This window comes from Cydia fagiglandana, chromosome 4 (assembly GCF_963556715.1).
Source record: "Cydia fagiglandana chromosome 4, ilCydFagi1.1, whole genome shotgun sequence".
NCBI lineage: Eukaryota > Metazoa > Arthropoda > Insecta > Lepidoptera > Tortricidae > Cydia > Cydia fagiglandana.
The window spans coordinates 6,768,470-6,778,621 of NC_085935.1; the positions used below are offsets into that span (position 1 = coordinate 6,768,470).

The window sequence follows — 10,152 nt, forward strand, 5'->3', positions numbered from 1 at the left end:
CGTAGCCAATCTTTGCAGCAAATGTGGCCACATTCGCTGCATCGGAAGCATAAACTGTAAACTACACACATTTGCGCCCCGCGCCATAATTCTGACGGCATCTGTGCTGCCCCCTACAGTTCATGCACGCTTCCTTTGGTCACTGTGATAAAATAGTAAAAAAAAGTAGAGTCGATTTTAAAAGCTTGTATCAAAAATGTTACCTCAAGACCACTTAGAATCAATGTTCAGTTGACCTTCGCAAGTTCGCATTTCTACCCGTATTTGACCTTTACCTCTTTACATTAGATAGAAACTCGTGTCCAAAGTTGACATTAAAAAATAAACTCTACTATAGAGATTAGAGGCACGTCAATCAAATCGACGATTATCGAAAATATGTCAGAGTAAATTACAGTACCCACATTTTATATTAATTTTCATAACGCCATTGCTTACTTTAACCCAGTTTTCTAAGCTGCGCCCCGGTTGTACAGCAAATGTAATTTCGGTATATTAATTTCCGCGTTCGCGTAACTAATACATTCCGCACGATTTGCAATGTACTCGAGCAGTGACGTCACTAAGGTACCAGGCGGTGATGCGCTCCGAAGCCTCGATGATAGGATCCCCGATGTAGGTTAAATGCGAAGTAGGTTATTGCACTACAGGGTTAAATTTAGAGGCAGTAGAGGCTTAGCTACGGTAGTAGAAGCATATCTACTAGCCAAAAATGCCTGATACTTGTTGCAGGTGTCTAGTCTGCCACGCATGGCTATAACGATGGAGCTGGAAGAGAGCGTCTCGGACTCGAAGCTGCATAAGGACAGTACAGCTAAGAAGGAACTGCGACCGACGAGCGCCGTCTCTCTTTGCAAGTCTGAAAATGGTCCAGGTTTGTCTTGTCTTATTAAATAATGAGTGCAGTTATGAGGCAGGTATGTGATCTCCGATTAGGTACCAAGAGTTTTTAAGTAATTAATCATAATGGTCAAGTTATTTTAGGTATAGGCTGTTTCACGAAAGTTGGCGCAGATTTTCTATGAGAAATACAGTTCAGCCACGTTCAGCATTAAATCGTGAAAATGAATTTACCTAAGTATTAGGTGCCTCTACTTATATTAATTTTTACTAATTATACTTACATATTATTATTTTCTTCGCAGCTTGTTGTTTCAAAACCCTTATAATATTCCCTTGTGGTTTGACTTTTAAGTTCTTTGTTTTTAAGCTCACTACATATATCTTTCATAAAAAAAAACCACAGTATTTTTATATCATATAAAGTATCCCACTACTTGGCAAAATCCCCATTGTTTCCACTTATCTCAGTGGAAGTCGTCTCATCTCCCCCACCTTGTGGCCTATCAGCCTCTTGCTGCACCCACTCCGTAGCACTTTTATCTCACCTCCGCAGGTACATATGTCATGCTGTTTATTCTGACCCACTTTTGCCTTGTATACAGTACATTTTATTATTGAATCAGAAACGTCAACATCAGCCGAGCAGCTAAAACAGTACCGATGCTGGGTAAGCAACGAGCGATGGCAAGAGCTTAAGAAGCTAGCGGACATCGCCATGCGAGACCGCAAGGTGTTCATGATCAAGGGGGGAGGGTTCCCCGCGGTGCGGAGGGCGCTTTTGCAGCGGGGCTGGTTGGAGAAATATGAGCCCCATAAGGTAAAACCAGCTGGCACAGTAGCTGTATCTTAATTCCTCAATTTCCTCATTCCAATTCACCCCCGAACGTCGATAATTTCTGGAAACCACCCTTAATCACATTAAACCAGAGCACGGAAGAAAGAATGAGTGCGCCGCGCTCTAGAGTCCATAGTTCATTTTCGTACAATTTTTTGAACATGCAGATACGTCTGCGAGCGATATTCCTAATTTTATGTTAAAGGAAAAAATTAAAGCGTAAATTTTTCCATTTTTTCCTTTAATATAAAAATTCATTTTCGTAACTTTCTGACTGGAAGTGACTTGAATTTACCTGAATTTTATTTATACCTTCATTTACTTAGGTACTTACCTGTTCGGAGTTTTTATTTTAAGGTCCGCCACCCCCCTATAAACATAGATCCAAAAGGAGCTTCAAGACAAGAGCTTTCCAAAGTTGAGCGACTGATTCTCTACAAATTCATGGAGCACCATTCAGTTGACTTTCTCTGGACGACGAAACGGGACAAGTACGATTGGTTACTTAGCAACAAAGAGGTCATTATTAGCAGGTATTTCCTTTCATGTTTTCTTTGTACAGTCGCCATCGGAGCGTCCAAGGTGTTCACAATATATGCTCTAACGCCTTGACAATTGAGGCGTGTTCAGATATTTATGAGCGCCTTGACCGCTCCGGTATATCTGATGGCGACTGTACATATTTGTATTATTAGCGGCTTAAGTTACAGAGACCTAAATTACTTTGTACAATATGAAATACACATTAGACATCGGGATGGAATGTAATAAAGAGTCTAACTCTACATGCAGATGTACTCGTAAAAAAATCTCATAACATAAACATTAATTTTTTAAAGGTAACCTCGAGAGCTGCGATGCTCTTACGAAGATTGGATTAACAAATTGTATCATATTCCCATTTCCCTTGGTTGACAAATAAATATTCATTCCCTTTATATTTCATGCAGGTTTTGTAGGTCGCTTTTCACCACTAAAGAAGGCTTGACAGCATCTCTAACCCAAATGCACTGGTACACAGAGCCAGGAGTAGCGCTGACCAAATTTCCGCGCTGCTACAACATCCACAACCCAGAGAGCCTTGAGGAGTTTATAGAGGATTTTAGAATAACCGCTTGCATTAGCATCCTTAAATGGCTATCGAACAGTTTGCAAGCCAGCGGGGAGGGCAATCTAGTCACGCCCAACGGAAAGGTTCCATTTTCAGCTATAGAATTCGCGTTAAATCGACTGAACGAGTACATTGCTTTCTTCACACATAAAGACATTGATGAAATTGAGGACCAAGCTCAGCATGTGTGGGAACACGAGTGGGACCAATTTCTTACACATCATTATTTACTCGTGCACGAAAAGGCCAAATTTGCCGAGGACAGAAATACCAGCATAAGGTATGTTTATGCTGCTTAAATCACTGAGATCATCAGCGTGTTCAAACATAAAACAGAATTATCGCATATTTCCGCTTACTATAAAGAGACATTACGTAATGTAAAAAGTTTTCTAGTGAGTCATTGTTTGTTTTTCTGCTAGTATGCTTATAGTAAGTCGTGTTACTAGCTTGATCTTGTATATAATGGTGTGCTTGGATTCAACACAACGATTGTGCATTGATGACATGATGACCGACGTTTTCATTCATGACTGATCATTTCGTAAGAATTAATAATGGCCTTTGATTCCTCCAAAGAATTTTCGTTATTATAGTTGCCGTTGTTATTAAATGTTAGGTATTATGCACGAGTATAAACCCTGCCGGTTTTCTATCGGTCCAGGATACGTGCACATTGACCAACTACTCCATTATCCAACCGTGGGCATGTGGTGCCTATTAATTATATTATTTTTTAAATATCAATGATAATAATGATATCGTCATTTTATACACGAGTTATGATGTAACCTACTCATTTATTAACAACATTATGCATAAGTACTTGTGGTAAATATTTCTATTACTGCCCGTTAATGTACTGAATCTATTAATAGGCAAGTTGCGTGACATACCTAATGACATTTTATATTAGTTATATGTATATATAAGTAATTTCAAGGCTATAAATATTAGGACTATGGTGCAGCATTGTAAGACGATATGTTAGGTAGGTACTTTAAAAACATGTTAAAAAATATTAAAACCCGGACTATAACCAAGAAGATAGAAAGAGTTACCCCCTTATTCATAAACGTTTACTAAAGTTGACAAGCCGATAATAATCGTTTGTCCCTTTCCGACGTATCGGTATGATGGAATGGGACAAACGATTATTATCGGCTTGTCAACTTTAATAAACGTTTATGAATAAGGGGGTTAGAAAAGTAATCAATTGTGATATAAGTAGGTACTTACCCACTAAAAGGGGTCACTAACTAAAAGGGGCCTCCATTAATTACGTCTTTTGAGAATTTTATATGCCTGTTGCCCAGCTGGTGCGATGTTGTGAGATTTGTCTCTACCCTCTAACTTCAAATTTTATATTTTGAGTATAAATGCGTTTATTTATTAAACAAAACATAACATAATTTACTTCATTATTTTCATTAAGTAGGTAGTAGTAAAGACGACGGGGACCGAATCTTTAATATATCAATACCTACTAATAATAATTTTAATATATAGAAGAATTATGTCAGAATTTGGCATACTTTAGTCTAGAAACAAGTTCTCCTTTATATTAATCTGATTCCCTCATATTTTTGCATTACTTTTGCTCGAAAAAAAATACTTGATATTTTCCTTCCAACAGTTGGTTGGTTGTCGAAGTACGATTAACTATTATTATTTATTACTTTGTCCAGGCAACTAGAACGTAAGGCTGTGAAACTTCTAGGCACAATGACGAAGTACTGGCCACAAATAGACATTGATGGTGTACTGAACATATGGATAGTGAAGCCTGGTGCGAAGTGCCGAGGCCGAGGCATCCAGCTCATGAACAATATCAAGGACATTATAGGCCTCATTAATATCCCGACAGCCCAGAAAAGTAGATACGTTGTGCAGAAATATATAGGTAAGATAATGTTTTTCAAAGGCTTTTTAGCTTTTTACCTTACAGCTACTGTGTTTAGAGGTTTTCGTAAATGTTACAGGACGCCATGAAAATCATATTTACGACCTGGTGGAGTTAGAATTATTTTCACGTCAATAAGTAGGGTACATTATATAATTTTTTAAAGCTTATTTATATGTCCTTTCAGAGAATCCACTGGTCGTCTATAACACCAAATTCGATATAAGGCAATGGTTCCTCATCACCTGCTGTCAACCTTTGACGATCTGGGTCTACAAGTAAGTAATTCAGCAATCGTTTAGATTTGCATCCACATCTAGAATTTGTACTAATTTGTTACGATTGGAATTCCGTGGAGAATTCTCTAACCTATAGAGTTCTAATGAAGCCTTTATTTCAGAGACAGTTACCTAAGGTTTAGCTCCCAAATATTCAGTTTATCAAACTACCACGAGTCCGTTCATCTCACTAATAACGCTGTTCAGTCCAAATACAAGAACAACGGCGAAAGAGACAAGGCCCTGCCAGACGAAAACATGTGGGATTGTCACTCTTTCAAAGCTTACTTGAGGTAAATACGAGAACGTTTTCACCATAGCCTATATATGCCAATTTATTGCGTTCAATATGCTTTTCTTTTGAAGACAGATTGGAAAACATGAGTTGTGGGATTCGAAAATATATCCAGGCATGAAGGAGTGTCTCATCGGAGCGATGCTGGCCTGCCAAGACTCGATGGACAAGAGGCAGAACAGCTTCGAGCTGTACGGAGCCGATTTTATGTTGACTGAAGACTTTACGCCGTGGCTTATAGAGATCAACTCTAGCCCTGACCTGGCGCCAACAACTTCGGTCACAGCGCGGCTATGCCCTCAATGTCTGGAAGATGTTATAAAAGGTTACATTTTATTAAAAAGTAGCTTACAGACTTAAATGTAGACACAACTTCTACGTTTTTACCTAAACCTCCGGATGAAATAAAATCTTGCAATTTAAAAATCCACTTTCTGGATTCCGGTAGAGCCGAAATCTAGTTCGTTACCAGACTGATGTAAGGTTCAAAGATCTTTTGTGGACATTAGTTTTAACTCATTAGAGTCATCTTGATGAGTTTAAGTAATTTAAATGACTATCTATAACGAAAAGCGCAGTCAACGATGAAAGCTTCTATGAAAATGATGAATATTCTATATTTTTTTCAGTCGTGCTAGATCGACGCAACAACCCTGAAGCTGATACGGGAACGTTTGAACTAGCGTATAGGCAGTTTATTCCCAAAGCGCCAGCATACCTTGGTTTGTCTCTTTGTATTAATGGCAAAAAACTATTGAAAAGTAAATTGAAACAACACAGGTATGAACAAAGAAGCACCATGCCAATCGTGCAGCGAATGCCATCTGATAACGCACTATTTAAGGAAGACAAACCGATTCCTCCTGAGTACAGCGGACCTATCATCACAGACTTCCTCTCCTGGCTAAATCCTTACGACGCACTGCCCACTAACAAGGATGGCCTCCTTCTTGCAGCCAAGGACTCTTTCACGGTACGCCAAGCTATCACTGTCGTTAAATCAGGTCTCGCGTTGAAAAACGGCGGGAAAAAACGTAACTCCTCAGCGATTTCTTCTAGGACGCACCGAGGAAGACGGGAAAAAAACTCAGAGAGTAAGCGACGCGTCGTGCCCCATTCATGCTGCCGGCCCGAGGACACGCAGTCCGCTAAGCACGTCGGCAAATACCGGACCGAGTCGGCCAGCAAACCCGAGAAGCCCAAGGTTGACAGGTCGGTCGGTAACAAGCGTTGCTACATAGATCCTATCGAATGGGAACGAGAAACGGCCAGTATTCTACGTTCAACCATATCCGTTCAGAACAAAATTGCTAATAGGTCTGAGAACATTGTGCCATTGCGACAATCTAAGTCTGGCATAATTAGCACGAATAATAGGTCGTTATTAGAACCCCTGAGCTCGCGGTCTTTCGCCATCGAGGCGGATCCGATTAAAAAACTTAGTGCGGTCGGTAGGAACATCTGTAAGCTGCGTGATGAAAATAGGAATAAGCAAAAAACTATAAAGTTTTCGGAGAGTTGCACCTCCATATACGCCCCTTACCGTGTAGTTGTGACTCCTCTAAACGACGAGACACAAAATAATAAAAAGAAAAAAGAGTAATAATAATAATATTGTATCCGTATTCAAAACACTGCCCTATTAGTTATTCTGTGACACTGCCCTTTAGATTCAAGCATCCCGTATTTAAACTATTTTATCAAACTTCTTGGAAGAACTTTATATTTACTATAGGTACATTTTATGTACAAAATTTGTGTGCTTTTTCCACTAATGTCTAAAAAATTTTTGCAATGCGTTAAATATTTATATACAATTAGATATTAAGTGTAAGTATTATTTTATTCGTGATAATTGTTGGCAACTTCAAATTCTATTGTAATTAATGTATTATTAAAATTATATTTTAAAATTATTCTTTCAGATGCTCTGCCTGAACCCCGGATCCCCATGCTACCTAATTCCTTCCTTGGTCAAGATTTTGAAAATTACACATTCCGGTACAATTTAGCGTGACAAGTATGACAACATACCTCATAGTCATATGCTAACTACATTTTATTGAACAGTGTCATAAAATAAAAGAAATAAAAAAATGACATAATCTTTCAAATCTGTCACTACATATTATTTACATACTTCAAATAAACCGTCAAATAAATACGCACCTAACATGATAAATTAGAAAATTAAATGTAAATTACAAAAACAATACAAAATGTATCAATTAATAAATAAAACTCCAACATCCATGTTAAAATGAGGTAAGAGTTACATTGGTGTTTTGGACATAGGTAGGTATATGTATTAGGTACATATATCTATACCTGTAAACGAGCAATTCTTATAATATAAAATTGCGTATATATTTCGGGGATCTCTGAAACGGTTCTAATGATTTCGATGAAATTAGCTATATAGTGGTTTTCGGGGGCGAAAAATGGATCTAGCTGGTCTTATCTGTGTAATAATAACCTATCTGGAATGATTCTAATCTAGCTTCTCTTTGAAAACTGACTAGACATAGGTAGGTACTAATTGGTTGCCGTTTTCTTGTTTTTACATTATAGAAAAAAATATGAGAAAAAACTAAAAAGAGATATGGTCAAAACTCATTTACCATGCCGTCACGTAAGAAAAAAGTCCTAAAAAAGGTAAGAATAAACACTAGAATTCAAATTTATTATTGTTATCGTTTTATTCGATTTAATAGTAGTTTGTGTTACAAGGGATCATAATGATATATTTCCGTCAAGGGTCAAGGGTGTACTTTGAATCCTGAATGAAGCGATGGATTCTAAAGTAGAATCCTGAGCGTAATGAGGGATTCAAGTGTTAACGCCCAAGACGAAATAATTTTGATACCGTGTGACATATACTGCTTTTCACATCAACTATGAGGAAATTGTTATGTTCCAAAATATGTATTATTTGACCAAAAATATAGTATGCAAGAAAGAAAAAATCGTGTCCTAGAACAGAAAAGTACAACTTTAGTCACTAGAAAAGTGCCACTGTGATCCCTCCTAGCAGGGAAGAAAAAGCCCTTTTTCGAATAGGTGATGTGAAAAGATTTTTTTAAATCAATACTTCCAATTAAATTAGCTATTTAAAAATAAAAGTTTGACGTCGTCATGTAGGTATGGATCAGAATGTTGGGCCCTAAAGGTGACGGATGAGAAGATATTGCATGCAGCGGAAATGAGAATGTTAAGATGGATGTGAGGTGTGACAAGAATGGATAGGATTAGGAATGAGTATACCCACCCACAGTAGAAGAAGTAAGAGCGAATCGCCTAGCGTGGTATGGGCATGTTATGCGGAGGGATGAAAGTCATGTGACGAGAAACGTGTGGAGGGAATTAACGAGAGAGGAAAACCGAGGAAAAGGTCGATGGCCTTCGTGAGAAATAAGGGCCCCCCCACATCTGGCGTCTTTCGAGCGTCGGCGTCTGTCGGCGTCGGTCCAGCGCTATGGAAAATGACGTCGCTGCGCAGTTGCGTCGACGCTGCGTCGACGTTGCGTCGACGTCGGCCATAGAATTGTAGACGCCGACCAAGGCCTGTTCACTTCCTAAGAAAGTTATGTCCCCAAATAATTGCGCATGTGTGCGCCTGAAGCTTCTATGTGTGCGTTGGCCTCCGAGAAAAAGTTGCGAGTAATAAAAATAAAAACATTTTTCTACAGCAACATTGCTCCCAACTCTGATTTAAATTATCACGAATTTTATACATAATTAATCATAAAACGGGACTTAAACGCTTAAAACTTAATTACACGCGATTAAGTTTTATAATGAATATTTGCTTCCAACTGTCTTTATCAATGTTCATAAAATATATGGAGGGTAGGTACGTCTACCCACCATAATAAAAAAATATATTTGTCAATGACTCTGTCCAACTGCTGTGGTTAAAGTTCATAACGAAAATTTTATTTATTAAATCTTTAAATAATAAATACAACGTAGCGGTACAACCACTTAAGACTGTAAGTCTGTACCTACATAGATTACAGCAATGAACATAGAAAATTTATACAGCTTTAGTGGGTTCAGAAGGAACCGAGTCATAACGCACCTGGAAAGCGTATTAATTAACCGTGAAGAAATGTATGAATACAAGTTGTAAATCTGTGTAAAATGCCGTGTGTAAAGTGTAGTGTATCTGTGTGTAAAGTGTAATAGGTAGGCATGCCTAATGTTATTTGTATAATACTGAAAACTTTGTGAATGCGCTTTATTAATGTCTATTTTTTATTAAGTTGCCAGTTGCCAGTTTTCAGTGTATATTTCTATAAGTAAAACATTTTTTTAATAAATAATACAATATTATAAATATAAACATGCCTTTTATTTAAATCAATTGATAATATCACAAACAAGGGTTTATTTGCATCTTTCATATATTTCGTGATATGAAGATAACAAATATGTTTATTAACAGAATTACTATATACCTATAATACCAATACCCGCCAGGCTAAACCGGTTGTCAACTTTAGTCTTTGGTACACAACGAAGGCGCTACTAGTATAAACGTATAAACGTTTGGGGACATTTTTTTGTATGGAGTTATCGTTCTTCTCCTAGTGAGTATTATATTCTTTGACGCCGACGCTCGAAAGACGCCAGATGTGGGGGGGCCCTAATATGAAACGAATGCAAGTGAATGATGAGATGACGGGCGAGAGATAGAGGTATGGAAGAAAAAGACATGCTGCGCTGACCCCAAATGAATGGGATAAGGGCAAGTGAATGATAATGTTATTAGTACAGTCGAATTTACAAACAGCTTTACAAGCCAACGTTCCAAAAATATATTTACCTCTAAGACACTGGCAATAAGTTCGTGTAAGTAAATATATTTTTGGAACGATGGCTTCT

At 37.9% G+C, this 10,152-nt stretch overlaps 1 protein-coding gene across 3 annotated transcripts; it reads left to right on the forward strand.

Moving 5' to 3' along the window:
* Positions 1 to 352: 352 nt before the first annotated feature.
* On the forward strand, positions 353 to 6,883 carry LOC134663505 (tubulin glycylase 3A-like). Of its 3 annotated transcripts, none has more exons than XM_063519882.1 (10): positions 353 to 631; positions 733 to 874; positions 1,467 to 1,660; positions 2,036 to 2,211; positions 2,629 to 3,069; positions 4,478 to 4,692; positions 4,880 to 4,970; positions 5,093 to 5,263; positions 5,337 to 5,590; positions 5,895 to 6,883. In XM_063519882.1, the coding sequence occupies exons 2-10, from the start codon at positions 751 to 753 to the stop codon at positions 6,866 to 6,868; spliced, it is 2,640 nt and encodes an 879-aa protein (XP_063375952.1). In that variant the 5' UTR covers positions 353 to 631; positions 733 to 750; the 3' UTR covers positions 6,869 to 6,883. The 3 variants fall into 3 exon arrangements, with proteins under 3 accessions (XP_063375952.1, XP_063375951.1, XP_063375953.1); XM_063519881.1 differs by having other exon boundaries at positions 353 to 615; XM_063519883.1 differs by having other exon boundaries at positions 369 to 481.
* Positions 6,884 to 10,152: the final 3,269 nt, after the last annotated feature.